This window comes from Nothobranchius furzeri, chromosome 14, assembly GCF_043380555.1.
Source record: "Nothobranchius furzeri strain GRZ-AD chromosome 14, NfurGRZ-RIMD1, whole genome shotgun sequence".
In the NCBI taxonomy this organism is placed as follows: domain Eukaryota; kingdom Metazoa; phylum Chordata; class Actinopteri; order Cyprinodontiformes; family Nothobranchiidae; genus Nothobranchius; species Nothobranchius furzeri.
The window spans coordinates 18220718-18246721 of record NC_091754.1 but is presented as its reverse complement, the minus strand read 5'-3'; the positions used below and the strand labels follow the sequence as shown (position 1 = coordinate 18246721).

Here is a 26004-nt window from a genome sequence, read left to right as displayed (position 1 = left end):
TTTTATATCTTTTTATTTGACAAAACCCTACTCTGCCCAGAAGGACTGCTGCTCATCTCGTCTATAGAAAGACTTTTCAGGACATGGATGCTGGATACAACTCATAAATGAAAACCAAAGCGCAATTCAAAACATATCAAACTATATTTATTGTATACAGAATAAAGACAACAAATAATGTACAAATAAAAAAGAAAAGAAATTCAATGTCACTGGAAATTCGGAACCATTACATTTCTTTTGTTAAAACACCAGTGGACATTCTGATAAAACTAAATTCTACCAACACACAAGCAGCTAACAAAAAGAGATGTAGATAAAGTTTTGATAAACTTTTTTTTATTTTTTTTTTTACAAACCTTTTAAAATTGGCAGCACAGTATGTATGACTTGGTATGTATACAGGAAGTGGAATAATTGACCTCAAGTAAGATGGTGGTAAACCAATAAAACGCTAAATATCTTCTGGGGCCTGAAAAAGGGTTATGTAGCCAACTTGCGGTAAACTTTACATCCACAAGTTAAGGAGTTGTGTACGTAAACACCCGAGAACTCTTGAGCCTTTTGGTCCAGCAACCTTACTGTATAACTGATCAAATCTGATTTCTTTAGAGCAGATAGTTGATCTTTTCTTACAAGACCTTTTTTCTGCTTGTGGTCAATTTAAATGAACATATTTAGTAAATAACCCTTTAATGAGTAAAGAAAAAGTCACCTCTCTTTCCCATAATAGGACAGAAGACCACTGAAGACAGTGGAGGAGCGTTCCACATACAATCTCAACAAGTACATACATTAAAATACTTTAGGCCATCTGGAATTTGAATGTTTTTTTTACTGTTCTAACCAAACAAACAAAAAATCAAACAAACAAACAAAAAAAAAAAACAAAGAGTTCTGGTCTTGATCAGTTTAAAAAGAATAAATTTATGCGTGTTTAAAATGGGTTACCCTGCATTTCAGGGACAGGATTCTCATGAGGGACAAATAATTTCAACCACCAACAGCCCAACGTGAAGCCAGCGGAGGAAAATAAACAAATTCTACATGAAACGGTGATGATGTACCAACAGTCCAAATGCTGCTTTAATAGACTCCTCCAGTTTGTTGCTGAAATACATCAATAGTGTCCTCATCTTCCATCTCCAGCTAAAACAAAAACATTCACATGTCAGTGGTCATGTCTCTCTCTCACTCTCTCACACACACACACAGTTTAATACAAGTTTAACATGTCAACCTATTGGCAAAATACAACAATGTAGCTCAAATAAGTTTTAGAAATACCTCACCACATCAGAGACTGACGTTAAAGGTAAACAGACTACAATTATCACCCTTCCACTACCATGCTTGACATTATGACATGTTTTAGTCTTTTCACCCTACCTCACAGTCTAATGTCTGCTTTATTATTTTGTGGTGCAAAGTATATTTTATATGAAACCAGACTAGGGCCGTTGATTTTTTTAAAGAAAAAAAAAATCTCAAATAAAAAATCTGAATTCTTAAGATTACAGTGACAATAAAGTTGATTCTGAAGACAGAATTTTTTGGTCCTAATCCTCTTAAGATATTATTACATTCTTGTGATGCATTAAACATAAAAATAAGCACTAAAATTTAAAAAGGATGAACAGATCTATACCATAGCTTATGGAATGGAGATCAGGCAATAATGATATGCAGGTAAGATTAGCTATCACCAAGTGTCCATGGCCAAACTGCAGTTAGGCTTATGCTAGTCTGAGTTCTGATATGACCCATTAGGGGTAAAGATAATTTGTGAACACAACAATGATGAAAACAGATTCCCTGTGAAATTAAGCAGCTGAAAAAGAAATACATGTCTGCTGTTGTGTTCAGGAGTTATTACTGTATTGATCACGAGGGAAATGGTTACCTGTGCAGGTGTGTCTGTTTCATTTATCGGCTGTCCGTCAAACCTAAACCTTATCTGACGAATCGACAGTCCCTGCAAACGCCAGAAACGTAATTAGACTCCAGGATAAACATGTAAACAAAAGCAAAGGTTTATTTTCGTGCTGATGAGGAGACGTGCCTGTCTTTCGCAGTACGCCTTCATGAGTTTGCTGAGCGGAGTGTGCCTTTTGATTTTGAACTGAACCACGGATCCATCCTGACCGGCCACCTTCAGGTTGATGTGGTCGTTCTCCGTCTTCACTCCTTCCTGCAACAAAAGCAGAGGCGACACGCCGACGGGTGTCCATTGAATAAAAACAAAAAAAACAAAAACACTTTATCCGCAACAAATAACCCAAATAACGCGCATTTACAGGACCACACAGACGCTGGAGAGGCTCCAACTGAAACCATTGCACGCCGTTTTCGGTTCTAGCTAGCCGTTAGCATAGCATGCTAGTCAAACTGGCGCATAAAGCCACAATGGCGCAAATGGTGAGGAAAAACAAATCATTTTATTTACACTTAAAACCTCTCCTAGCATAATTTGGCAAATGTAGTTCGCCATATCCGTGCCCCTGGGTGCAACAAAAAGTGATTTACAATTTAACAGAAGCAAAAAACGCGTCAAAATGTGCGCATAAAGCCAGAATGTTCGCAAACCTTTGTTTTCTCCGTCTGCCCGCTCAAACAGCCTGGAAGCAGGGCCAGCTTAGCGCAATGTGCTAACGTTAACTTATAACCAGCTGGTAATGGCGAACCCGAGCGGGACGCTCCGCGGTAGAAGCTCGGTACTGACCTTCGGCTTTTCTTCAGACATTCTGCTACTTTCTCCGGTTTCTAGCGTGGAGTCTGGTGATGTTGGCGGCGCTGAGGCGGGTTGTTATCAGCTCCTCCGGCTCTCTCGTTTGGAACAGGGGCGCGCACTGAAATTTAAAACTGTAATTCGACCGAGAAGGTCACGTGGTCCACGATTTCACGGGGTCGCGGACACGTGAACGCGTATGAAGTTTTGCGCACTCCCGCGAGATAGGTCAATGAAGTTGGCACACACAAAGAAAGCCTTTTTTCCTCTAAGCCACACAGGTAAAATTGATTTGATCATGGTTTTACATTAAATCAATTATCTAAATACATAATGTATTAATATTTTAATGATTGAACGCCAAATTAATCATATTTGCTGCACATTTCTTTAACAAGATTAGTACATTCCTCAAACTTCTCAATTGATTTATATAAGTTTTCTGCCGCCTTGTGGAAGATCTAAGTAATGCAGGATAATTGTGCCAATTTTATTATGAATTCGTTTTTAACTTGATAAAATGAAATAAATAATGTGTTGTGATGTTAAAAAATACATTTTATTTTCTTGAAGGTTGGCCCCAAACCACTGATGGGTCACAGGTGAAGACAGACAAGACCAATAATGCATGAAATCTAGTAATTTGCAGGCGTTTGATGATTTATTTTACGATTAAAATGCTACAACATGAGCTGATGACCTGGAACATGTGTATACATAAAATAATAAATTTCACAATCATAAATGTTTTTCACCAGGTTTGATGTGGTGATGCAAATTCCCCTAAAATTCAGACATGTGTGAGAACATGCATACATGTAAGAAAATTGCAATTCAAACAAAAGTTTTTTTTGTCATTCATTTAATTTTCTAAAGTATGTTTACAAATTTACCAACAGCACAAAAATCAGTTGACTCAGTTATTAAACATTTTCAGTAAAGCCGTGATACTAAAACTAATAGAGGTTAAAACAAGTGGAAAATCAATTTTATCTAAGAATATTTTAAAGAAAAAATGTTGCTTTAGACAAAACTATAGCTTCACTATAGTGACCCATACAAACTATGTCACTACCTTTTATTGCATGCTTCTGCAGCATGTTTGCTTATTTGAACAAATGCCAAAATGTTTCTTCTTAAATCTACTTAAATGTTTGGAACAAAAACATTAGTTTAACAGTCATTGTAAACAAATTAGGATGTTAGAGACCATCAATTTCACGTAAAAAACATAAAGAGGTGTTTTTGAAATGATGACAAAATGAAATTAATCTAGATAATGACAGTTTGTTACTGGCATCAAAATAGCCCATTTCATAAAACCAACACTGAGATCCTTCTTAGCGGTCGTCCATGCGAGCGTATGGATTATCCTTTGCCAGACCTGGAAGAATTAAATGTATAATACAATTAAAACATTTTAATGCAACTGGAAAAATACATTTAAATGTTCAAATGTATGTTTATGTTTTATCATTAAATACTTTCACATATGAAGTTAAGGAAATTATACCAGAGATTCATGATCTGTAGCTTTTCTCCAGTAGGTGACACTGTTGGATAATTTTTAAATCTATGCTTTTTAAATTTTTTTATTTATTTATTTATGTTTTTACCAGAAAATCACCAGAATCAGAAATACATTTATGCATCACAACTTTCGGCTTGTTTCTGTTTAAACTAGATTAATAAAACCCTTTAAAGTAAAAAAAAAAAGATGTTTTAAATTAATAGATAAAAACAAAACAGACAAACTAATCTCACCATATTTCTGCCGGATTTCATCATGTCTCAGCTGTATCTCAGTCCCCCTGAGGGGAAAAGCAGAGATAAAATGTTAGATGAGACTAGCGACATTCAAAGATGCAAACATAAATCAACTGGTATTCGTATTTATCACTTTAGCAAGGTAAGAAACTTCTCTTAGCAAACTCATGTTAATGATTTTTGATTTGATTCTTGGCAGACACCTACTCAACAGCCATTCACCTCGCTTTCTGACGGGCCTTCCTCGCTCGGGTTTGTCTCTCCATTTGAGCATCTTCTCTCTTGTTTCTACAAAATAAAAACACATTTACATTCACAGTATGTCAAACTTGGGTTGAATAGACTTTGCAGTTTGGCTTGCTTTTAGCACCCTCTAATGTCCATTAGTCAAAGCAAAAGGGGAACCATATCCTTAATGTAAGTTTGTATTTTTCAATCAACCCACCCACTATGTCATTTTCTTCTTTTGAACTGTGCCTATTTGAACTGTGCATCTCCCCCCGCCTGCTCGTTGTGCTAATTTATCGCCCTCCAAAGACTGACTCTAACTTCCTTAATGATTTCTGTGATCTTGTGGCAGACTGCATCCTATTTTTTGGTGATTTTAACATCCATATCTGCTGTCCTGACAATGCGCTTTCTAAAGGTTTTTTGAATTTGCTAGATCCATTCAATTTAACTCAATGGGTATCACCCCCAAATCATGCCAGGGGTCACACCCTGGACCTGGTTCTCTCTTTTGGTCTCCCTGTCATGAACCTTGTGACTTTGCCTCCTGTGTTCTCTGACCACTCTCCAATACTCTGTGATGTTGCCCTGCCATGTCCTGTCCCTGTGTGTGAAGCTCCAGCTACTAGGTTCAGAGCCCTGGATGCAGAAACTGTCGCAAAGTTTGTGGACTGTTTGTCTGTAAGGTTAGAGACCTTTAACCCTGATCCATCTAACATTGATCACTATTCACAGCACTTTGATTTACTTTGTAATCAGGTCCTGGATGTGGTTGCCCCCTTCAAGCTTTGCAAGTCTAGGCCTAGGAGGGAGCCATGGCTCTCTGATGTCACACGGGCTTGCAGGCGGGCGTGTAGATCCTCTGAGAGAAAGTGGAAAAAGGATGGCCTACAGGTCTCGCGTGAGTTGTTCAGAGCATCTCTGGTTGCTTATCAGGATGCTGTGAGGGCTGCTAGAACTGCCTATTTTGCAGACATCATTGAAACAAACTCCAATAATCCCAAGATTCTCTACAAAACACTGAACTCTGTTCTGGTGTATCATTAGCCTAGCTCCATGTCTCCTACAGCTGCTGGAAACTCTGAAGATTTTCACAAATTCTTTGTCCATAAAGTATCGGGCATTAGAGCAGCTATTTCTGGTAACTCTATTGACCCTGTTCCAGTTCCTCCATCACCACCCCCCACAGCTCCCTCAATACTATTTCTTATTCTGAGCTGAGTAAGCTTGTTGCGAGGCAGAAGCCATCTGGCTCTCCACTTGACATTCTGCCACCTCGTCTCTGGAAGGCTGCCTTTCCGTGTCTTGGCCCATCACTTGGTCAGATTATCAACGGGAGCCTCAGCACAGGTGTGGTCCCAGCTTCTATGAAAGCAGCAGTTGTTCGGCCGACCCTGAAGAAACCTGGTGCAGATGTCTCTGTGATAGAAAATTACAGGCCTATCCCTACCCTGCCTTTTACATCAAAACTGCTTGAGAAAGTCGTTTATCAGCAGCTGGTCTCACATTTAGCTGACTCTCTGTTTGAGGTTTTCCAATCAGGGTTCAGGTCTGGCCATAGCACAGGGTCAGCTCTACTGAGGGTCTTAAATTATATCTATCTATCACTAGATCAGAGTACATCTGTGGTGCTTCTGTTGTTAGACCTGACGGCAGCCTTTGACACGGTTGACCATGCGATTCTACTTGATCGCTTGGAACGATGGGTTGGGACCAAAGGGTCTGCTCTGGCTTGGTTTAGATCATATCTCCAAAACAGGACATTCTGCGTTAAACTAGGTGGTTTTTTCTTCTGCTCCGCTGGGGGGTCCCGCAGGGATCAATCCTTGGTCCTCTTTTGTTTATAATTTATCTGCTTCCTCTGGGGTCATTCTTTCGTAAACATGTCCTAGCGTTCCATCTCTATGTTGACAATTGCCAGATTTACTCTCCCTTGTGTCAGGAGAAAGGTCTCTCTATCCAGTCCTTTGTGTCCTGTGTTAACGAGGTAAAGTCTTGGTTAATGGCCAACTTTCTGCATCTGAATGAGGGAAAGACAGAGCTCATTGTTTTTCAATAGCAGGGCTGTGGGTCGTTACGTTGATCTTGGCCCTCTTTCTCCCTACTCAAAACCAGTTGTCACCAGTCTGGGGGTGAAAATTGATGCTGGACTTAAATTTGATGCTCACATCAACTCTGTGATCCGGTCCAGTTTCTTTCACCTGAGACACCTTGCAAAAATCAAGCCTATGCTGTCAAGAGCCCACCTGGAGCGGGTACTCCATGCTTTTGTAATTTCTAGGCTTGATTACTGCAGCTCTCAATATGCAGGGTTGTGTCAGTCATCACTGCGTCACCTACAGGTTGTGCAGAACAGCGCAGCCAGGTTCCTGACTGGGACCAGGAAACGGGACCACATCAGTCCGGTTCTGGCCTCCCTGCACTGGCTTCCGGTCTGTTATCGTTCACACTTCAAACTCCTCATCTTTGTTAACAATTTCTTCCAGGGTGGTGCTCCACCCATCTAGCCACACTCCTGAACAGACATTCCCCATCACGCGCTCTGCGCTCCTCTGACCAAGGCCTGCTCGCTGTCTCTCGTTCAAAGTGCCGTACTCGCGGGGACCGGGCTTTCTCAGTCCTAGCACCGTCACTCTGGAACCATTTGCTACCCTCAGTTAGGCTGTCACCATCTCTGCCTGTCTTTAAGAGTCGCCTAAAAACCCACCTCCTCCACTTGGCGTTCCCTGAACGTGTTTGAATTTGGCCCTCTTTTATGTTGATTTTATTTCCCTGTTTTCATTGGTCTCTTTATCCCTTGTTTTACCCATTTGTCTTTTAGAATGTTTTACCTTTTTTTTGGTAATATTTGAATTGCTTTTATTTTCGATTTATTCATCATATTTAACTTTTCTCATATACCATGTTCAGCGTCTTGGGCTTCCTGACAGGGTCGTGGAAGCCGCTCTATAAATAAAGCTTTGATTCATTGATTAAGTCCAACTGGGACCGGACAGGCAACTCTGAAGTGGCATGTGCGATATTCTGGAGACAGAGGGTGGTGGGGTCTGACGGATTTTCACTGACCCTGTAAAGGATCATTTTAGCACTTAGTGGCTCAAGAATATGATTTAAAAATATGAAAAAGTTCCACAGTATCCCTTTAAGTGAGGGAATAAAACTTCTGGAGTATATAAATATAACAAAGATGGATCGATAACATCAATCCTTTAACCTCTGATTCCATGGGGTAATTCTCACTTTCAGTATTTTTTTTAGAATATGTAATTATTTTTCTATTTTTGCTAAATTAATGGCGCAAGAAGTAAGAATGACATCCAGTGGTCACACTTGAGTACTACAGTTCATGCATGAAAATGAACCACTCTGAAAAACTGTTGCCAGTTATGGATCAGAACCATAAAATTCTAGATGGAAAGCTATGAAATAAATACATCATACAGCAATACTGAGTTGTTCGTAATTGAAAAAAGTATAATAATAGATATTTTTAGAGCCGACTATATATTGCTATTTTACTGTTAGCATTGTTAGCTCAATGTTAGCTTCTAGCCGCCTTCACCTGTTATAAGAGGAAAACCAAAAGAAGCTGTGGCTTCGTAGGGGTACAAGAAATAACTTCTGGGTTGCTTCTGTTACTGGATGCCATTTTTTCCCCACAACACTGTTGCTCTTTTCCAGCTGGTATCGAATTACAAATGCCAGCACAGCAGTGTTTGCCAGCACTGACTTGGCAACCCGGTGGGCTCAGATATGATTGGCTCTGCAACCAGGAAGTATGGAGGCGGGACAGATTGTGAACAATGGGTGTTTCCCAATAGCCCTTTTCAGACAGACATTCTGGAACATTTGCGGACAATTCAATCCGGTTTTTAACCAGAACTGTGTTTTCAGACACACTTTTGTACCGGAACTTGTCCTTTCGGCTGCGTTCACACAGCAGGGAAAGTTCCAGATGTCCCCCCCCCCCCCCCCCCCTGTCCGGAACTGTACCTCACCAGTCTGAAGCAGCCACCCTGTCCGTAACATGTCCAGACCTGTTACTAGGGCTTCGTCCGGTAAAATTCCAGAACACGTTATCCGGATGTTTGTATTCAGACACAAAGGTCTTACGGACAGAGTCCGGAATATTTCCGTTTTTCATGGCCTGTCTGAAGGGGGCTAATGTCAAGAGATCGCTAGGCCAGGCACCCTGACATTGAGAAACACCCAATGACTATGTCCCTTTTCCACCTTTAAAAAGGAGAAAACCTGGCCTCCACACAGCCGACTGAGAAGGAAATCTGTTTGAATGTAACATTCCTTCAAAACATGATTGAGAAATTAGACTGTTTTGTTATTATGGCAATGTAAAAATCTTACATATTGTACCTTTAAGGTCAAGATAATCACTATAATCCACAATCAGATTTAGGAAAGCAATGTAATTAAAAAGACAATATGTGGTTTTTACCATTATTCATCAAAATGTTGTTGAAAATGAATGAAATGATGCCCAGTTGTTGAAAAATATTGGTGGCTTCATAACACATAACCATAAAAATCAGGTCTAAAATACACGGGAGCGGATCTAAGTCTCTGGGCGACGCCATTTCAGATGTCAAGTTTCCTTCTACGGGAGCTCATGAGGACAAACTGCATTTGCTGATTTGTAACAAATGGTTACAAAACTTTCATCATTCTTAAATGTTGTTTTACACATTAACCTCTTCACTTGTTGCCAGTGATGAAAGAAAGGCTGATGTGCTGGTTTTTTGCTAAAGTTTGCACTCCCCAGGACTTTATGACCCTAATGGGCATCCATTGGTAAGGTCTTACTCCAACACAAAAATACTGCTTGCTAGCAGCGATTTATGTATATACTGCCCTCTATCACCAGGAAAAATACACATATAGTCACTTTAAACTGAGAGCTCATGTTTATGTTTTTATAAGTTTGATTGACTATCTTTTTGAAGCCATTGACACAGGAATAATATATATTTCCATGTTTCAAGACTCAGAAGATTTTTGTAAACATCATGATGATTCACAATAAAAAGGCTAACTGAGGCTTTTTAAAAATTCCATTTTCAATATTTTTATCTGTTCACAAAGCCGAAGCTTAAAAGAAATCAGTGACCATCACTACTTTTGTGACAGGGCGTACAGCTGGCAAAGAAAGTTCTTGTCAGATCTCAGTTCTGGCGGTGTTTTGGAGATAGGCGGTATCAGCCTGGTTTTACAGAATAACAACCCATTGTGTGTGTCCCATCCCACGCACACACTTCCCCTGAAGCCAGTATTTCATGTGACTCACAGCTTACCCAATCCTCTCACACTTGCAGCAGCAGCACAGGCAGCAAACAACCACGGTGATGATGATGATGCCGGCCAGCACTGACATAGTGATGATCAAAATCTGGAAGTTTACTGTATTTCAGAAAGGGAAGTTTCACTATAATTAGCTACCTTTAAATAAAACGCAATCCGATGAACAAATGAGCACAAGGATGGACAAAATTCTGTTGAAATCATGCAAAATGAATAACAAATGAATCATTAGAAAGTGCTTAAACAATTGCACAGTTTAAATCTTCTAAAAATCTGTAACAAAATATTTTTTTTTTTTGCAAAATAGAACAAAAAATGCTAAAATTTCTCATCTCAAACACACAATTTATCCTCAGATTTATTGATAACCCTAACCATCACCATATTCACTAGGAAACTGGCCAGCCTTACCCCAACATACCCCCCACCGTGCACCATTTAGGGGGCAAACACTGTTAGGGGGAAGGATGTTCTTCACTGGGTAGTCCAAGCATTGTTGGGTCGAGGAACACCACAAACACTGCAGCGCATAAAAAGCAACAACCTCTTTGACTTTGGATGGAGACAAAACACACAAGTTTGTTTGATCGGAGAGAAACTTACAGCCACATTCTGCAGACATTCAGCACAACTAGTGTTGGATCTCTGGGTGCAGGGAGCTAAAACAAGGAAGAAATGTACACTCAAGATAATAATAATAATAATAATAATAATAATAATAATAATAATAATAATAACAATTTCTAGTGGAAAATTAACGTGACAATGACTCTTTTCTTCCTATAAGTCCACTTTGCTGATGTCATGTGACAACCTCCTGACCAGGGCTCTGTCCGCACAAAAACAAAAGTCACAAAGAAAACACTCACCCGGAGCTGGAGACGGAGTCGCTTCGTCTGCTGCTGTGAAAACAACGCAGAAAAGTAAGAGAGCACAAAGTGGAGATGTATAAACTCCCAACATGGTGGCAGAAGAGAAAAGCCACGGAGAAAAGTGTGCAGAAGAGTCAAAAGTGAACGCTGGAGGAGCTCTGGTTTACGACGTCTGACGTCACCAACCCGACGCTACTGTCACCAAACAGCTGGAGCACTCCTGACCAAAAATAAAGCTTTGTGTTGTAAAAAAGAAAAGTAAACTAACAGAGATCGCTCCGATTGAATTATGCCCAAACGTATTGACTTTAATAAGTTTAATATGTTTAACCAATTTTTAAAGTTAGCTACTTTGCATATTTTAAATAAAACAAACAAAAGAAAATCTAAAATCTAGAATTTCCAGGAATTATTTTGCATTTAGTGATTCAACAATCGTAACATGCAGCAGAATTTCAAACTTTCCTCACCAGTTGTGTTGAAATCTTTGAATCAATTCAATTTAAGTTTTCAGCTAATAATACAACAATATTTTTACATTAGCACAGTTTGAATGAGCTGCTAATGAGTGTTACAGTACGGAAGCCTGGAGCTGCCACCTAAGCAAGATACATTTAGAGCAATTCACTTTATAACCTGATCATGTTGTTGTCCTAACCAGTGATCCAGTAAGCAGTACAGGTGCGAATTTGACCTCTCAGCACATCAAGACATTTTTCTTACATATGCATTCATGAACCCGTTTGTTTACTGGGAAAATTGCTTTTGACCAACGTTATAACATGACTCTTGATTATCTGCTTCGTTTCATATCAGATTCCTCGTTGTGACATGAAAAAATGCCTCTGAGAAACTTCTCAAGCATTTCCTCTAAATATTAAGGAGGAGAAGAAGGAACTCGATGTATGAATTTAAAAGAGTTAGTTGAAACGCTTCCACTAAATTCATCCAAACTCTGCTTTGTTGCCTTGAAATAATGGAGTTTGCATCCTCTGCTGGCAGAAAAATGAACAACACGCTAGTTTCCAACAGCATTTAGAAAAGGGGAGATGGGGAGTTGCTGCCCTCCAGTGTCCAAAAGCTGGTACTACACTTTTGTTCTTTTTTAGCCATTTCGAAGAGAATATTTTAGCCTCCTTATCCTTATGGTATGACTTTTGGAAAAAGTGTGTGTGTGTGTGTGGGGGGGGGGGGGGGGGGGGGGTCCCACAGGTGCCTGGTGGCATAATATATTACATACAATATATTGTTAAATAATAGAATAATCATGTCATAATGTTATATTGTTCTAACTGTATTTTGTGTGGGCGGCAGGTATTACAGAGTGAGATGTCAGAATGAAAAATAAATAAAGTTAATCATTTTTGGATTCCTTTATTAAAAATACCAGAATTAATGCAAGTTTTCAGGAAAAAAATTGTAAGAACTAGAAAACAAAAATGAAAGTGTTTTTTTTTAGGATAAAAATGTGATCTTCTACAGCAGCTTCCGTAGAATGACTCATGGTGTTTATGAAGAGTTGAAATCTGAAGCTGGACTTGAACCATATTTGTAGTAAGATAATATTTTAGAACAGATAATTTAAAAAAACAATAAAAATAAATAAGAGTAAACATCAGGGCATTTTGTACCATTAATTAAATTAAACCTCCCCTTTTCCAACGATCCCTGACAGGTTCTTTTGGTCAGACGTGCAATCATTTTTCTTACTGTGACGTGCTTTGGCTCCATGTCAGCAGGTGTTGGGACTCATTAACTCATTTTCTCAGCATAATCTATGAGCTATCTTCAAAACATGCGGCAGTTTGGTACTTTTCTTTGAACTTTCTTTTTGCGTACCTGATCACGACAGCGTTTAAGGTGCAGTGTGATATAAAAAGTGTCAAAATACACAAATAAACCAGAATCCTTCCAAATAAACAAAAAGTATCACTAGTACACTCACATATTTTCCTGAGGGTGTTACAGACAATAACATTTTCCTATTATAATAAAAAAGACACACTGTCTTACCACCATCTTGTCCGCTAGAAGCCATAAAACAGACGAGACCACAACAAACATGTTTTTGAAATACAATAATTTATTAAAGCTTATTTTAATATTCCGATATAAAACATTTTCTGATTTTTCTTCTTCAAAACAGTCAGAAACCTCAGAAGTACAGTCGTTGTCAGTGGTGATATCAGTCTCTGGTGTGGCCGCCGGCAGCCGACCAGAGCACCTAACTGGGAGTGATGGAAGACGGAACTTTAATGTGGCATGGGGTTGGAAAACATGAGCAAACACACACTTCAGTTGTTTTTAACAGTCACAGAAGCCCAGCTACAGCATACAGTTAGAAATAATTACAACAGCTAAAGATAGCGCGTCCATCTTAAATGTTTGTGTCCTTAAAAAAAGGACAAACAGGTGAAAACCAAAGTATTGTCTCAACTCCATTGAGGTGTTTCATAAATAAATACCCCACCCTCACATGGCTGCTGACATCACTAAAATACACAAATTCAATATAAAAAAAGGGTTTGGCTATTTTAGATTTACATTCAGCTCATGCATGTACGTAATCCGGGACAGAAGCACACATAATCCAACTAGAAGTTAGAGTAATGTGAAGTTTTGTGTGTAAGGAAGGTTTTATTTTAGAGATGTGCTTCAGTGACGCGCCTGATTACATCCTGCTTCTGCAAGGCCACATCTGCTCTGTAAGTAGCTATAAGGCAAGAAGAGGGAGTTCGTCTTTATGCAGAACCCTGAGGGAATCCCCATTAAGGAGAACATTCATTTCAACGGGCTGCAACAATAACCAACACGGGAAAGGACAACATTCAATAAAGGTGCTAATTTAGTGAGCGTGCCTGCGTCGCTGCAGCACGTTCCTAGACGTAAATCTTTCAGAGGATGTGTTTCAACTAGTGGTGAGAGAACTTTTAATCTTACCTGAACTGTTTTCTTCTTCAGAAACGCGAAAGGACCAGTGTAACCCACTAGAGCAGGGATTCAGAGACAGCAAAGGAAAGAAGCAACACTCAGGAGATCCAGACTGAAGAACTTTCCCACGAGTCCGAAACAATTTAAAAAAAAAAACATATTTCTAGAGTCTCTTGCTCCTCTTGTCGTCTCTCTTCAAAGGGTCGTCTCCCATAAATCACCTGATCCAGTTGGTTCCGTAGCTGGACACGGACTTGACACTGCAGCGCTTCTTCACAATCATGTTTATGTACGCTTTCATGATCTTTGTGATCTCGCCGACCTGGAAGCGTGAAGAAAAATCAGTATTTTATTTTGTTGATTTGTTTTTGCATATTTCTCTACCAATGCATTGCAACACACACACAATCCTGGACACAAATGTACCTCTGGTGTGTCGAAGAACATTTCTCTCTCATCCACTGTGATTTTGTAAGTGCAGGGCTGCGGGGCACCGAAGAAGACGATGTGCTCGTACGGGAAGGTCTCCAGAGGTTTTGGCTCTCCTCGCTTGTAGACGGACACGTTCTCCGCGCTCACACTCAACCACAGGTCGTGCGGGAATCCTCCCTCGTTACACTGCAAAGGCACAAACAGGAGACTCTCTGGAATGAGCTGGAAGTTTGTTTGGTTCAGTTCAAAATGTATGCCACAGCCTCAGAAAACAAACATCTCAATAAATGTCCCTTATGAAGCTACAATCTCAAGCTAAGATGCGTACCTCAACGTCAAACAGAGTGGATCCATATCCCTGCCACTCCTTGATGACGGTCATGTACTTGAGCATGGCCTGGTGCTGGTCCAGACCATTGAGGTGAGACCACTTCTCCACAATGCTGGTCCTGGTGGCTGACATCTCCTCTTTTATCCACATCTCCAGCATCTGCTCCTCCTCCAGGCGCTGCTTCTTCATGGAGCCTGTCTTCAGCCCCCGGCGCAGGGTGTTGTCCAGGAAGCTGGTCCTCCGGCGCTCCAGGGTTTGGCCTGAGCCCGAGGCCCCGCCTGCTTTTGTAAACTGGAGGATGCGACTGTGCAAGCGTCCTACGGGGTAGACATTCTCCAGGCTCCACGTAACCCGTGCTTTGTCCCCAAACAGGAACTGCAGGCGCAGAGCTGCAAGGTGCTGAAGGGTCTCCTCACGGGCAGGGAAGTGACCGCGAGTCAAGCTCTCATGAGCCTAGGGAGAAAAGAAGCCATTAAATCTGTGATGCTACCTGATTCTGCACTTAGTGAATTATAAATTTTACACACCTGCTCAAACATGAACGCAAACTCGACTCCTTCCTTGGGCATGCTCTCCACATCCAAGAAACAGTAGAGCTTGAAATACAGCTTCCACTGGCCGTCACCCCGGGCTTCCTCACTGCCGGCCAGTCTGTAAACGGGAGGAGGGTGAATCCATTCATCGGTCCATCACACATCTGTTTAATTTAATCCCGATTCATGTCCAAACTGAGAATTTGGAAACACAAATACCTCTCAAATTTAGCCAAAACATCTGCCACAAGGACCCTGCTCTCCACAGCTTTGTCCACAGCGTTGTTGTGCTCGAAAAGAGCAAACATGTTCCTGCTGTCCTCCATGGCCAGACCTCTGATCAGCTTCTCCACAACCTGATCGCAGAAAAAACCCAAAATGGTGTTTAAAATGGATGGGTGCAGCTTCTTCCTCCCAAAGTCCACTGCTTACCTCTCCAGCAGACGTGTGAGAGTTGATGGAGATCTTACAGGAGCCTCCTCCATGGCAGTAGACTGTGGTGGTCATTTCCTGTCTGGAAAGCAGTGCCATGATTTCCTCCTGAGATGGAACAAACTCTCTCGTCTTTGTCTTCTTAAGGGACTCCCCGATGAAATGAGCAAACATTTCAATCTCTGTTCCTGGGTAAAGTTCCTTAATCCTGAAGAAACACAACAAACAAAATAAATAAATAAAAAAAAGACACTAGCTAAACCAAATGTTTATGTTTTATCACAAATTCTGCAGAATCCAAACAAATTCTTACCTTTTCAGGTGAAATTTGAGGTAGCGCAGGATTCCTCGACTGGGGAGGAAGGTGCAGCTCATGCAGGTCAGGAGATGCCAGTGGGCGCGATTGGCAGGGCTGTTGGGGTGCGGGACGTGGTTGGTTTGTTTGATTAGCTGACAGTAAACCTCATCTCTCAATGGCCTCAAGTCTTGGCAGGTCTGCAGGATTCCCTGGATGATCGGGATGGGGTCAGACACAGCCTCCATCTCCTGCAGCGAGTTAAAAATCTTCACGGCCTCATCTTGCAGGCTGGTGTAACCCTTTTCCTTTTGCACTGAGAGAGATGGAGAGTGCTGCATTTGAATTTCAGTTTATGATTTTGTGCATTTGTGTGCAAAAATTGGCTGAATTATTTATAAAGGTCAACTTTACTAATTTGTTTAATGCATTTGCAGTGGGCTCTATTAGGAATGAATGCCTTGTAATTCGTTCTCTGGGGGAAAAAAGCACAGGTGCACCGGTTTGAGGATATAGAAGTTAGCTGGAAGAGAAAGTAGCTTCAGATGACAGGATTTAGGCTCATATTTCCTGATATTCTGACATCTCACCTCTGATTGGCTAACAGCAGCGTGACTCTACCACTGACTTTGTTTGCTTTTCAATGTTCTCCACAAATAACACAAGCCTGAAGGAGTTCTGCTGAGTGGTGGAGTTGCTAATGCTAACGGTTAGCCACTAGCCAACAACAGCCCTCCCCACTGCAAGTCGAGATGGGTGAGCGAATGTCCTTGAGTTTCACTATCTACTTTCTATCAGAAGCTAACATAGGAGAAAATGTAGAGAAAATTCAAAAAAATAGAATGCATCAGTTATAAATATAACTCCAACATCATATTCTGCATATTTTAGTGGGAAAACGTGTGACTAGCTGTAGTGTGCAATCAGTGGCTGCAGGCCAAGGAACTCACAGTGGACGCTGACATCTCCATAAGGCAGAGGTAGAAGGGGGGAGTGCAAAGGATGCTGTGTATATCGCAGGATGGGGTTCCTCCAGTACGTCTGTTCCACAGCCTCCACATTGAGACTGCTCTCCTGCACACACAGAAAGCCCATTAAGCATCTTGAACTCATGTTTTTTAAGAAATCTGTATTTAGTTTCTTATAAAAAAGAATATTTGTATGTCAGCAAGGATGTAGCAAACCAGAAATTATTACGGCATTAAAAAAACAGAAACAAAGAGGTTTTATTTTGAAAATCCAAACTGAACAAAGAACACAGCACACAGTTTTGGTACCTCACTTCACAACAGTGTGGGTTCCTGCCAAAGGTTTGCATGACTAAAAAGAGTTTAGGTTACTGTTCCATTCAGTCCCTTGTGTTGATTAAAACATTTACAATAAAATCTTACAGGATGTATGCTGCATGAACCATTAGTGAGCTGTGACAAGAGATACTACCAGGAAGCTTTAATACCTTGATGTCCCTGATGAGCTGCTGAGTTGGTGTTTCGATGGGGACTTTGTTGTCTATGACTCCTTGTATGGCATTCGCCCACCGCATGGCTTCGTTCAGCAGCTTAGTGTAAAGCCGATAAGAGTGTTTACGCCCATACACCACTATATTCCAGTAGCCTGCGTGAAAAGGAAAAGCATAAGTCAGACATCTGATCACATCAAATTAACTAGTAAAAAAATGCATTGATGAGTGTTTGATCTGGGATAGCCTACGCAGTTTAAATTTCTTAAATGTAACTATCCGACCCTGGTTAATGATATAAAGTAAGTTATCTTTCATAATTAACGCTGTCAATCAACTAGAATGTGCCCCAGTTCCCAGTATCCACTTCGAGGAGATGCAGTCAACTTAGCACACCGACCTAGCTTGAATGCTAACTCCACCTGCATTGAACTGATGTCAGTTATGTAAATTCCAAGCAAACCGTAGAAGAGGAGGGAGGGAAACAAAAAAGCGATTCATCTGTTGTGTGTTTAAGTGATTTGCGTAGCATTCAACCTTACACTATGTCCAAATATTGTTTTAGCCTGTTGTAGCGTTAGCATGTATGTGCTAGCATCATGAGTACTGGATTCCTTCTGGTTTTAGATGTTTCCCTGCTTCAACACTAAAAAATAATCACTGATGAATCACTGTAGAACCTGATGAAGGCTGGGGAGATAATTCAGCAGTTTTAATTAGGTGCGTGTGAGCAGGAAGATGTAACAAACATTCCTTGTCCATTAACTCAGAGCCACTTGCCTTCTTAAAAAAATGTCCTCCCTTTCTTCTAGTGAACAACGTGACCAGAAAACCTTCCAACCCGCTGCCGTTTCTCTACTCATTCTGCTGAGCAGTGAGTCTGCTGTGCGTTTGTGTACGCATTTATTAACGGCTCGTTTCTACAACTGAAAAACTCTGAGTGTGCATAGGGTTGAGGGGGGTGCGGTGCAGTCAATCACTGTCTAAGTGCCTCTGTCTTTTGGTCCTCCAGGCGATGCCTCCTTTAGGTGCATTTTTAAAAGCAATCTGGAGCAAAAGATGTTCAACTGACCAGTGTCTTTGAAGATTTTCTCATCAGGCTGCACCACAGAGCAGAGACTGTTGAGGACCAGTGTTCCCAGTTTGGTGGCGTTGCGCTCAGATGACTTGTAATAGTCGAGGGAGTTTGGGGTGAGAACAAACCAGCGCTTCTTCAGCTTCAGAGACGTGCTCTTGGCTCCAGACTTCATTTCTTTGTGCAACCAGCCTGATTACAAAAAAATGCCAATTAACTTCCAAATCCTTATAGGAAACTTTAGTTATTTATATAAATCAGCAGTTGAGATTGTGACCTCTAACTAGGAATTCCTGTCCATCAACTCTTGTATCTCCTTTAGATTTCTGCAGCAGGCCGATCCAGTGGTGCATCTCCTCAGGTGTTTCTGTGTTACAGTGGATCACTCGGTTGGCCGTGATGATCACAAAGGAGTTTGGTCTGGTCAAAGTAAACGTTGAAAAGTGTTTGTCTGCACAAATATTCAACAATGACACAGTGATTGGGTTTTATCAATGTTTCTCACCTGTCTGGGTTGTCCGATGCACAAACAGAATCAATCAATCCCACATCTAGTGTGCCCTTGATAGAGAAAACAAAGCATTAATGAACATGTCAGACGTTTAAAAGACAAATTGCTCAGATTTGTTGTTTGTGTGTGTTAATAAAATTAGAAGATTCAGAAAAATAATGATGGGTACAGGTAGAGGAGCTCCTAAAATTGGACCTTCACACTTTAGTAGAATCTGAACATTTCTTTACTACTGGTGGAAAAACAATGAGCTGGAGCAGCAGAGGCAGAGCAGCACTAACCACAGCATTCTTTGGGTTGGCCTGTTCGTGGTGCATCTCCATGAGCTGCTCCGGGCTGGCGCTGTGGACCCGACTCAGCACATTGAACCAACCGCTGAACGGGTCAGAGGGAGTTGAGAAAGCACAAGTCAGCAAACGTGTAATTGAAAATTACAACTTGAACTTCCCCCAGTGACCACAAGGGGGAACTTAATTTCCACATGTTAGTTTTACAGTTAGATGATGCAAAAAAAAAAAAAAAACTGATTTGGGAGGGAGCTGGAGTTGGTGTGTTTATAATTTACCTGGCATCTTCAGGGGACTCTGCATAGATGTGGTAGGTCCTCTCCTCAGTTACAATATTCAGAGCGTTTTCCTTCACATGGTTGTCCACTATCTCCCTGCAGAAACACCAGTATCAGATCATGTACTTTATTCTGCTTGTATTTAAAAAAAAAAGGACAAAATAAGTGAGACGAAACACTTGAATTTTCTTACTTGGCTGTTCGAACATCAATCGTTCCTCTCAGTTTCTCCTCGCTGTCATTCTCAAAGTACATGAGTTTGGACTCTCGCAGAACAAACCAGCGCATCTTCCAGTTTCGGCGGGACAAGGTGGACATTCCCCCTCCCTTTTTGTACAGCCATCCAGATTTGAGCGAGTCCTGCTTGGCCCGGAACCACATGAATGTCTCGTCTTTGAGCACGCACCATCGACGACGCCATGGGATCATGAGGCCGCCTGACAGAGGGGCAACGGTGCAAGCAGGAAAAGGGTTATGGAAAAACAGAATAACACAAGTGTGCACCTTTTGGATTAAAAAGCACAAAATGTGAAAGTTATTGTATAATCTGCAGCAGCAGTAGTCTAGTGCATTCATCCTCTGCATGCCTGCAGAGCTGTGATTTGGTTCAAAATACTCACTCTTCATGTAGAGGTAACCATGGAAGTATGGAGGCCCGCTGCCATTCAGCAGATTCACTCTCCCGTTAGAGACCTCCTCATCTGTGTCCACGTAGCCGTCGTTTTCATCATCACTGTCAATGAACTGAAATAAAACAAGGTTATGATGCAATAGAGAAAGCAGGTTATTGGAGCAACATCTGCACAGATGTGTGGTTGCAGTGGTTAAATTTTGTTGAAACTAAACATTTTAGCTTATGTGCTCGTTTGCAAACAGCATCTTTCTTCTCCTCTGACATTTTGCTGATCTGACAGGTCTGAGCTTTCTGCTTGACTTGCAGGATTTGTGATCAGATGCATGTGCTCATCAGCAGAGCCAAGAGAATAAACTTTAAGCACATTTTTACTGTTTTTCTGGTGATATGAGAACTCCTTCAGTGACCTTGTGTTCAAGTTAATTCGATTTTAGGACCTTTTCTCCAAGTCCCTTCAGACGACATTAGATATTTCTCCAAGCAGTTTCTCATTTGAATTTTAAAGCTGTTGTCCACTTGTTTTTTCAATACATTAGCAGTGGTCTCTACTACAAACGAATGCCTCATGAGTCATTTTCTGTGGAAGTGAAGCTCTGGCGCTCTTGTTTCAGGAAGTAGAAGTTAGCTGAAGGAGTGGGGAGCAGAAAATGGCAGGATTTGGCATCTTCTCATTAATATTCATGATATTCTGGCATCTCCCATCTGATTGACTTAAGCCTGGTTCATGCTTCTCCGTCAGCTCCGCGAGGGACAGACACACACGGATTGACGGAAGCGTTTTGCTTTCATACTTCTCCGTCTCCTGGAGAGTGTAGCCAAGCAATTCCCCGGCAGGACAACAGAGGGCGTAGCGCTGTTCTGTGGTATCCTGTCATGTATCGGTCCAAGATAGTGAGTTTATATTGTGTTTTTTGTGTATATAAGAGACTTTTAACACGGACATATTTGTCTCTCATTCTCCCACCTCTTCATGCGCTCCCCACCTCTAAACCCACATTTCCTGTCATTTCCGTCCATAAATAAAACGCTTGCTGCGCATCTTTTCACTCCTCCAGTCACGGGAGAATGAAACGTTCATATTTTTAGTTTTTTCGCGAGGTATTCTTCAAGCTTCTCCGTGTCTGCCGCTAGTTATCCTCGGCTCTCTTTGCAATGGCGGTGCTGTAAACAACAGTGGCCTCCTGACCAATCACAAGCTCGCGTAATCCGTCTCGTTCGACGTATGTTTAAAAAAAGTGTGCTTGACTCCGTACGTACTTGCGTGCCTGCCGGAGCCCTACGCAAGGACGGATAATGGTGTTGCGTGTCTCCGCACTGACGCAGATGGAGAAGCATAAATGTGGCTTAAGAGCAACTCTTTCACTGCCTGTTTGTTTTGCAAAGTTGATGTTTTATCTTCACAAATAACAAAAGCCTGAAGGAGTTCTGACATGTTGTCGTTGCTAACGGTTAGCTTCTACTAGCCGAGAAGCGCCCTGCTCTTTCCTGGATGCTAAATCAACAACAGCCTTCCCCGTCGTGAGCCAAGATAGATGAGTCCACAAATGCTAATTTGGCGTTATAACACGCAATTGTCAGGCTTTTCTAATCAGAGTGTTCTCGCCGTCTAGTGGCTAAAATGACAGATGACAAATGACAGATCATTTGCTGCTGTGGCCCCCAGACTCTGGAACTCTCTCCCCCTGAGCCTAAGATCAGTGGACTCAGTGGTCTCCTTTAAAAAACAGCTGAAGACTCACTTGTTCAAGCTGGCTTTTGTATGACCTTCTTCACCACTCTCTCTTTATTCTGCTCTCCCCACCTATTCCACCTTCCTCAGGATCCACTGATTTCCCTCTTTCCTATTCACTCTCTCTCTTTCTTAACATTTTGTTTTTTAATCACAATTGTCAATTTTTTTTTTGCAAATTTTGAATATATTTTTAACCATTTTCTAAATGCTTTTTTATATTTTTACATTTTTTGTTTTTGTGAAGCGCCTCGTGATTTTTATCTTGAGAGGCGCTATAGAAACAATATTTTCTTCTTCTAATGCAGGAAATAGGGGTAGAAGACTATTTTCCCAATTAGCGTGCATGAGATCCATTTTCAAAGTAAAAAAAAAAAACGGTTTCTCAGTGAACTTGCTCTTTAAAATTAAAGAGTGCAACTCTGCAGCATAATTCACAAGCAATGATGTTTGATCATCTCTCACCGAGTCTGAGCTGCCTCTGAAGGAGTCCAGGCTGTTTTGGGTGCAGGATGATTCTCGCAGCAACTCCTCGTCTGTGATGTGGCCATCAAAAATGCTCGCCCCTGAGCTCCCATGAGCCTCCTCGAACTCCTCCTGATCATAGTCCGACTCTGCATCTGGCAGGTTTGAATGTGATGGAGCTTCCTTTACAGGCTCAAAATCCGATGCCCTCTCTCCGTTAGTTAGTAGAGGAGGAGAAGGATGGTGGGAGGTTTGGAAGTCTGTTAGAGCTGGAGCGTGATCCAGTCCGTTAGAGGTAACTGCTGGTGCAGGGCATGCAATGGAGGAGGAGGAGAGCATTACTCCTTCTGCAAAGGCAGGTGGAGGAGGAGGAACACTTTTGAAAACTTCCCTGTCAAGAGGAACTGCAGCAGGAGGAGGGAAGTCAGGTAAAGGAACGCACTCATCCTCTGTGGGGAAACCGTCGTCCACCTCCTCCTCAGCTAGAGGAGCTGTATTGTCATTTGACTCGTGGAGGTTCTCCTCGCTCGACAGCGATGGCTCTAATCCACCAAAGTCCAACAGCTCCAAGAACTCAGTGGCCACACGAGAAGCCTCTTTCTCCAGCCTGTAGATCTCTGCGTCCCTCATCTGGCGCAGCTCCTCATGGGAAACATCGCCGAGGAGGGACACGCCATCCTCCTGCTGCTTCTGGAGGCGCTCGATCTCCCTCTCAAGACGCAGGATCTCCTCCATTTGACGGTTCTCCTCTTCTGAGGTGTGGCTGTAGGATGGGGTTTGGGTCAGCGGCTTCTGCTGGGCAGACAAACATAAACTAAGACAATTGCATCATAAATGCTCTCTGATGCCGGAAAATGAAGAAGTTACCTTTTGACAAGCACTGTTCACCAGAGAGTTCCTGAAGACAAAAGGTTTATTAATAATTTAAAACATAAAATAAGTTTGATTTAAACAAAAACACAACATTTAACCTGGTTTTCTCCTCTATAGCTGCCAGTCTCTGCTCCTCCTCTTCCTTCAGCCTCTGCTTCTCCTCCTCTTCCTTCTTCCTTCTCTCCTCCTCCTCCTGTTGCTTCCTCTCCTCCATTCTCCTCCTCTCCTCCTCCTCTAATCGCCTCCTTTCCTCTTCCTCTCTCCTCTTCCTCTCCTCCTCCTCTCGTTTCCGCTTCTCCTCCCGGAGTTGGCGGTGGAAGGACCTGGCGAGCTGACCTCTGAGGTGCTTCTGCAGGACGATGGCGGCCGAGCGCAGGTGCAGGAAGGCCCTCCTCCAAAAGTGAGCGCGGTAGTGCTTCTGGATGGTGACGACGCTGGACAGAACTCGTCTGTATTGTTTCCTGGTGGCGGGAAGTCAAACACATATTTGTCAGGCTGCTGACACATAAACACGGACCGTACCTGACCTGACCTTCCACGGACCACACACACACACTCTATCCTGACCCCTCTTCTGGCTTTTCCTTCACAGCAATCACCAATTTGTCTGCTTTCTGAACAGATACAGTTACATGTAATAACACAAAAGCTTTACTTGTGTCTGTAGGGAACTTCCCAAAGTTCTGAACAATTCCAAGGGGAAGGAAACCCACAACCGGAAAGCTGTCATCAGTCCCATTATAGCCTTCCAACCGAGCTTTTCACAGGACTGTATGTAGCCTGCATGTGTGTCTGCATGCAGGTGGAGTACAGCTAGAACAAATGCCCATGGGTATCTGCCTGTGCAGATGTTTAACTATGATGAATGTTGAGTTTGGCAAGCAGAGACGGGAGAAAAAAGTGATGAGAGCAACAAATTAGAGCCTTAATGGTGAAATCTGGCATTCTCTAGAAAGGATTAGGGTTATGTTGACTGCTTCCACTAACCTAACTGCTTGAACTTAAAGAAAAATACATTGTTATACTTAAGTGAATGTAGATTACTCTTTACATTTAAGCAACTGTTTAGTGGAACTAGTTCACAAAAGCCTCTTTTAGAAAACAATGCCGCAAATTTACCGCACCGCTGAGGCGCCATCAGGGAGCCTTAGGTTGTTTGTAAGTGGCGTTAATGTGGCACAATCATGTCCTTTTTACAAAATACTACATGATGGCGGTCAGGGGCGGCGTTAGGCCCGGCTACTTGGGCTGAAGCCCCGGATGTTTCAAGGAAAGCCCCGGATCTAAATCGCGGAAGTAACATGCAGTACCAAAGTCCAACAGAGAGGGAGCAGCTGGCAGTAGTTTGTATACAGCCTGCCTGAGCCTCCACCACTGAAGAAGAAGCCCTTCAGCAGCCGGCTTCTTCTACAGTCTCTGCCTGAAACACAAATGTAAAGATGGACATAAGGACGTTTTTTAGACCAAAAGTACAGCGACAGAACCCAGCTTTGATGAGACTGGTGCTGACTCAGGTTTGTGAGTCTTATTTGAAAATATTTGTTGTGCTGCTGGTTTGCCTAAAGTTAGCTTACTATCAGGTAAAGTTGATGGAGAAAGAAAGGGAATATTTCATATCATCTCACACTAAACACTAACAGGAACAATACTCTACCCTGAAAATGCTTAATATGTAGCTTCAGATTAAAAATTATGTGGTACAAGACAAATATATATGATGTTGACTAGTGCGTGTCACGTGTGTGCGCGAGCGCGCGCGTGTGTAAAGCCCCGGATGTTCTTCAGTCCTTAATCCGCCCCTGATGGTAGTATAAAAGAAGTATGGGGGCGGTCTCTGTGCTGCCGCAGACTTCCGTTTATCTTGGACATAACTTGCTTATTATTGCGATCGAAGCCGCACTTGTTAGGCTTTTCTGACAACCACTCCTAAAGGTGTCTGTCCTCCACAGTCCCCGTGCAGCCTCGGGTGATCTGAGCTCCAGCTCCAACGGAGAGAAGCTTCCGGAGCTTAGCATCCTCAGCAGTAACTCCCCACGTTATCATGACACGTCCCTCTGTTGCACCGAGGTACAATGTGCATTCACACGTCCGGCGGCGCGAAAATATTAATACCAAGCTTGGCGGAAAGAGTGTTGCGAAATGTCTGCACTGCCATGCTGCCACGGCGCGTTAATAAGACGGCAGTATTACGCTGATTTGCCAGCATGGTGTTTCTTCTAAAAAGGACTATAATTTGGTTAAATGAATTCAACATCTAATTTTTTACTGTGTAGTTTCATTGTCTTCACATACAGTGATAGTACAGGATAACTGGTTTTGATAAATATAAACATTTACCCATTATTAGTTTTATTTGCTCCTTGTGGGTGAATTTACTTAAAGCTGAAATGGCAAATTTGCCAAACAAGCTAGCTTTACATGGTCATGGAACTCTCCTCCTCCCTCCTGTCGGCTATGATCTGGAAGCCCCCCCGATATGGGAACGCAAATTACCATCATGAACAAGAGATCGCTGTTTTCTACGTCAAAATGTATTTTGTTGTCCGAGCCCCCTCCAGGTTCTCTCCAGGTTTCCCTCAGTCACTTTTCTTATCATTAGTTTTCTGTTATTGTAGATTGTCTAGTTCGTTTCTCCCTTTAGGCATCATCCTCCCCTGTCTTCCAGTGTTTTTGGTTCTATTACTCCTAGGTCATTAGTTTTATTATCTTTAGCTCTCCAGTGTCTTATTTCTACGGTGTTTTAAGTTATTTAGTTCAGTAGCTTTGTTTAACAGGTTTTAGTCGGGGCTTTCCTCACCTGCCGGAGGAACTGATGGAGGTGGCTGGGGAGA

At 42.0% G+C, this 26004-nt stretch overlaps 3 protein-coding genes across 6 annotated transcripts in view; all 3 read right to left on the bottom strand.

Annotated features, from left to right (window-relative positions):
• Positions 1–907: 907 nt before the first annotated feature.
• Positions 908–2879, bottom strand: sumo3b (small ubiquitin like modifier 3b). Its single transcript, XM_015966640.3, has 4 exons — positions 2723–2879; positions 2063–2191; positions 1904–1975; positions 908–1149 (listed from the first exon to the last, which is right to left on the bottom strand). Exons 1-4 carry the CDS (start codon positions 2741–2743, stop codon positions 1087–1089), a joined length of 285 nt encoding a protein of 94 aa, XP_015822126.1. The 5' UTR covers positions 2744–2879; the 3' UTR covers positions 908–1086.
• Positions 2880–3573: 694 nt separating this feature from the next.
• Positions 3574–11106, bottom strand: pttg1ipb (PTTG1 interacting protein b). 2 transcript variants are annotated; one of them, XR_008564434.2, is made up of 7 exons: positions 10906–11106; positions 10640–10695; positions 10448–10556; positions 10030–10135; positions 4703–4783; positions 4493–4539; positions 3574–4112 (listed from the first exon to the last, which is right to left on the bottom strand). XR_008564434.2 is itself a non-coding variant. In XM_015966639.3 (7 exons), the coding sequence occupies exons 1-7, from the start codon at positions 10997–10999 to the stop codon at positions 4069–4071; spliced, it is 522 nt and encodes a 173-aa protein (XP_015822125.1). In that variant the 5' UTR covers positions 11000–11101; the 3' UTR covers positions 3574–4068. The 2 variants fall into 2 exon arrangements, 1 of the variants encoding a protein (XP_015822125.1); XM_015966639.3 differs by having other exon boundaries at positions 4718–4783; positions 10906–11101.
• A 2202-nt stretch (positions 11107–13308) lies between these two features.
• myo10l3 (myosin X, like 3) overlaps positions 13309–26004 on the bottom strand; it is a 73970-nt gene continuing 61274 nt past the window's right edge. For 2 of the 3 annotated variants that reach the window (XM_015966642.3, XM_054746995.2), the window contains 19 exons: positions 23272–23634; positions 23168–23198; positions 22301–23095; positions 20093–20216; positions 19666–19909; positions 19473–19568; positions 19189–19282; positions 18902–18957; positions 18674–18816; positions 18394–18588; positions 17319–17476; positions 16813–16936; positions 15881–16178; positions 15568–15775; positions 15355–15491; positions 15130–15253; positions 14600–15055; positions 14266–14457; positions 13309–14161 (listed from right to left, as the gene is read on the bottom strand). In XM_015966642.3, the coding sequence (XP_015822128.1) occupies positions 14057–14161; positions 14266–14457; positions 14600–15055; positions 15130–15253; positions 15355–15491; positions 15568–15775; positions 15881–16178; positions 16813–16936; positions 17319–17476; positions 18394–18588; positions 18674–18816; positions 18902–18957; positions 19189–19282; positions 19473–19568; positions 19666–19909; positions 20093–20216; positions 22301–23095; positions 23168–23198; positions 23272–23634 (3943 nt within the window). In that variant the 3' untranslated portion in view covers positions 13309–14056. The remainder of the gene's footprint in view (positions 14162–14265; positions 14458–14599; positions 15056–15129; positions 15254–15354; positions 15492–15567; positions 15776–15880; positions 16179–16812; positions 16937–17318; positions 17477–18393; positions 18589–18673; positions 18817–18901; positions 18958–19188; positions 19283–19472; positions 19569–19665; positions 19910–20092; positions 20217–22300; positions 23096–23167; positions 23199–23271; positions 23635–26004) is intronic. The other variant, XM_015966643.3, reaches the window with a different exon arrangement.

Coding starts and splice junctions, on each gene's coding strand:
- sumo3b (XM_015966640.3), bottom strand. CDS start 2,743: ATGTCTGAAGAAAAGCCGAAG. Junction 2,192..2,722: donor TGTCTGAAGAAAAGCCGAAG/GTCAGTACCGAG, acceptor CTTTTGTTGCAG/GAAGGAGTGAAGACGGAGAA. Junction 1,976..2,062: donor AGGCGTACTGCGAAAGACAG/GCACGTCTCCTC, acceptor TGGCGTTTGCAG/GGACTGTCGATTCGTCAGAT.
- pttg1ipb (XM_015966639.3), bottom strand. CDS start 10,999: ATGTTGGGAGTTTATACATCTCCACTTTGTGCTCTCTTACTTTTCTGC. Junction 4,784..10,029: donor TGCAAGTGTGAGAGGATTGG/GTAAGCTGTGAG, acceptor TTTATTTTGTAG/AAACAAGAGAGAAGATGCTC. Junction 4,540..4,717: donor AAGGCCCGTCAGAAAGCGAG/GTGAATGGCTGT, acceptor TTTTCCCCTCAG/GGGGACTGAGATACAGCTGA.